Source organism: Bison bison, unplaced genomic scaffold (assembly GCF_000754665.1).
Source record: "Bison bison bison isolate TAMUID 2011002044 unplaced genomic scaffold, Bison_UMD1.0 scf7180017854887, whole genome shotgun sequence".
Classification (NCBI taxonomy): domain Eukaryota; kingdom Metazoa; phylum Chordata; class Mammalia; order Artiodactyla; family Bovidae; genus Bison; species Bison bison.
The window spans coordinates 14,527-16,763 of NW_011485460.1; the positions used below are offsets into that span (position 1 = coordinate 14,527).

The following is a 2,237-nucleotide window of genomic DNA, read 5'->3' on the forward strand; positions in this document are numbered from 1 at the left end:
CTCAATAATAACAGGACTATCTGTTGATCTTGATTCAGAGACAGAAACTGGCAAGACAGTCTTTGCTTCTGATGCAGGAGTCACATGACTAACAGGCTGTAATTTCTGAGCATTATCTTTCCTGAAGTGACCATACCTTTTTCTCCTTGAATAAGAACCTGGGGTAACTCCGTTCAGTATGTTTGAAATGACTGGTTTTGAATTTGAGGTCATCCCAACAAAGATCACATCAGCATCTTCATTTACATGTTCCATTCCAACCAAGATCAGTTCAGCATTTTCGTCATCTACTTTGTTTGGTTTCTCCCTGGCTTTTCTGTGGTTCTGGCTCTTGTTCTTCTTCACATAACATACATGGTGGTTCCATATTTTAAATACTTTTTTGTTCTTGGAGGGTGTGGCCACAAGTCCCAGTGCTTCCTTTAAATAAGCTCTCACCTAAGTATAAATATACTACATATTAGTTAAGTACAGAAAAATGTGCTATTTTGTTATCTCCAAAATTCTAGGGTAGTTATAAACACCCTTGTCTTACAGATAACGACAATGAGCATCAAAGAGACTAAATGACAGCTGAAAAACCTATGATTTCAAGTTTACATGACTCGAGAATCATAGCTTTGTCCTATGTTGATTTTAATCTCTTCTATTTAAAAAAAAAAAGAAAGAAAAAACAACACTACCGATCATTAGGTGAAATCACGTATAAAGGACAAGAATTTTTACAAAAGCACTATTGTACAGTGTTTAGAAACATGGACTTCAGAGTCAAAGAAGATTAAGCTGGAATTCTAAGTTAACCACATACTGGCTGCATCTTTTAGGGCAAATTTATAACTTTTAAATGTGTTTCCGTATCTTAGAGACAAACATGCTTATTTCTTAGACTTAAGGTTAACAGCTCTTTTTAAAAAGCATCAGCTATTCAATGGCATCTTGTAGTAAAATTGGAAAAAAAACTTATCTTAAATGCACATTACAACTGATTCACACATACTAATTTCATAAATGTTAATACAGAAAATAGGCAGCAAATTTAAAGTATACAGTATGTATGCATACGTAACAAACAGCATAATTCAATGTCAAGCACTTAACACAGGCCTAGGAAATTGAGAATGAACTCTCTTGATAATCTGACCCCAATTCCACACTGATATATCCTAAATTTCTCCCTCAAATCCTGACTAAACTTAAATCCAACAATGCTTCATCCTTCAATCCACATGTCTCTTCCCCATATAGTAAGCAAAGTGATGCCAGTATTTCTCTAATATGAATATCAGACAGAGACATCAGACACACACAACTGATATCCCTTATTAATACAGATGCAAGAGTCCTCAACAAAATACTGGCAAACAAAATCTAACAACATATAAAAGAAATTACATACCATGATCACGTGGGGTTTATGGAGGTATGCAAAGTTGGTTCATTATATGAAAGTCAGTCAACATTATACCATTTTAATACAATAAAGGACAAAAAGCACATCTGCCTGCAGAAAAAGCATTTCCCTGAATCTAGCACCTTTTCATAAAAGGGGTTAAAATAAAACACTTAATAACTAAGAACAGAAGAGGACTTTCTCAGTCAAAGGGTGCCTGTAAAAGACCCACAGCTAACATCATACTTAATAATGAAACACTGAAAGCTTTCCCTGTAAGGTTGGGAACAACACAGGGAAGTCTATTCCACACTTTGGTTCAATATTATACTGGCAGTTCTATAACCAGAGCAATCAGGAAAGAAAAAGGAATTGTTGTTGTTGTTGTTTAGAGAGAAAAAAAAACAGCCTTCAGAATGGAAAGGAAAAATTCAATGTGTATTGGAGATAACATACTTTTATATATAGAAAACCCTGAAGAAACCACAAGTATTAAAATTAATAAAAAGATTGCAGAATACAAGATAAATATTTTAAAAATCAATCACATTTCTATACAGTAGCAACAAATGTTCTGAAAATGGAGTTAAGTCAACATTTGACTCTACACTAGCATTAAAAAGAATATTTAGGATGTCAGAAAGAGAAAGACAAATATCATATGGTATCACTTACATGTGGACTCTAAACTATGACACAAATGAACTTATCTGTGAAACAGAAGCAGACTCACAGACATAGAGAGCAGACTATGTGATTACCAAGAGAGGAAGGGTGGGGGAGGCATAGACTGGGAGCTGGTGACTAGCAGATGCAAACTATAATGTTAATATATTGAATAGATAAA

The 2,237-nt window shown here is 34.3% G+C and overlaps 1 protein-coding gene across 1 annotated transcript in view; it reads right to left on the bottom strand.

The window, feature by feature from the left end:
* Positions 1-367, bottom strand: part of LOC105001296 (zinc finger protein 280B-like) — a 1,696-nt gene extending 1,329 nt beyond the window's left edge. Inside the window, 2 exon segments of the mRNA XM_010857490.1 lie at positions 6-291; positions 293-367. Coding sequence (XP_010855792.1) covers positions 6-291; positions 293-367 — 361 coding nt within the window.
* Between the last annotated feature and the right edge of the window lie 1,870 nt (positions 368-2,237).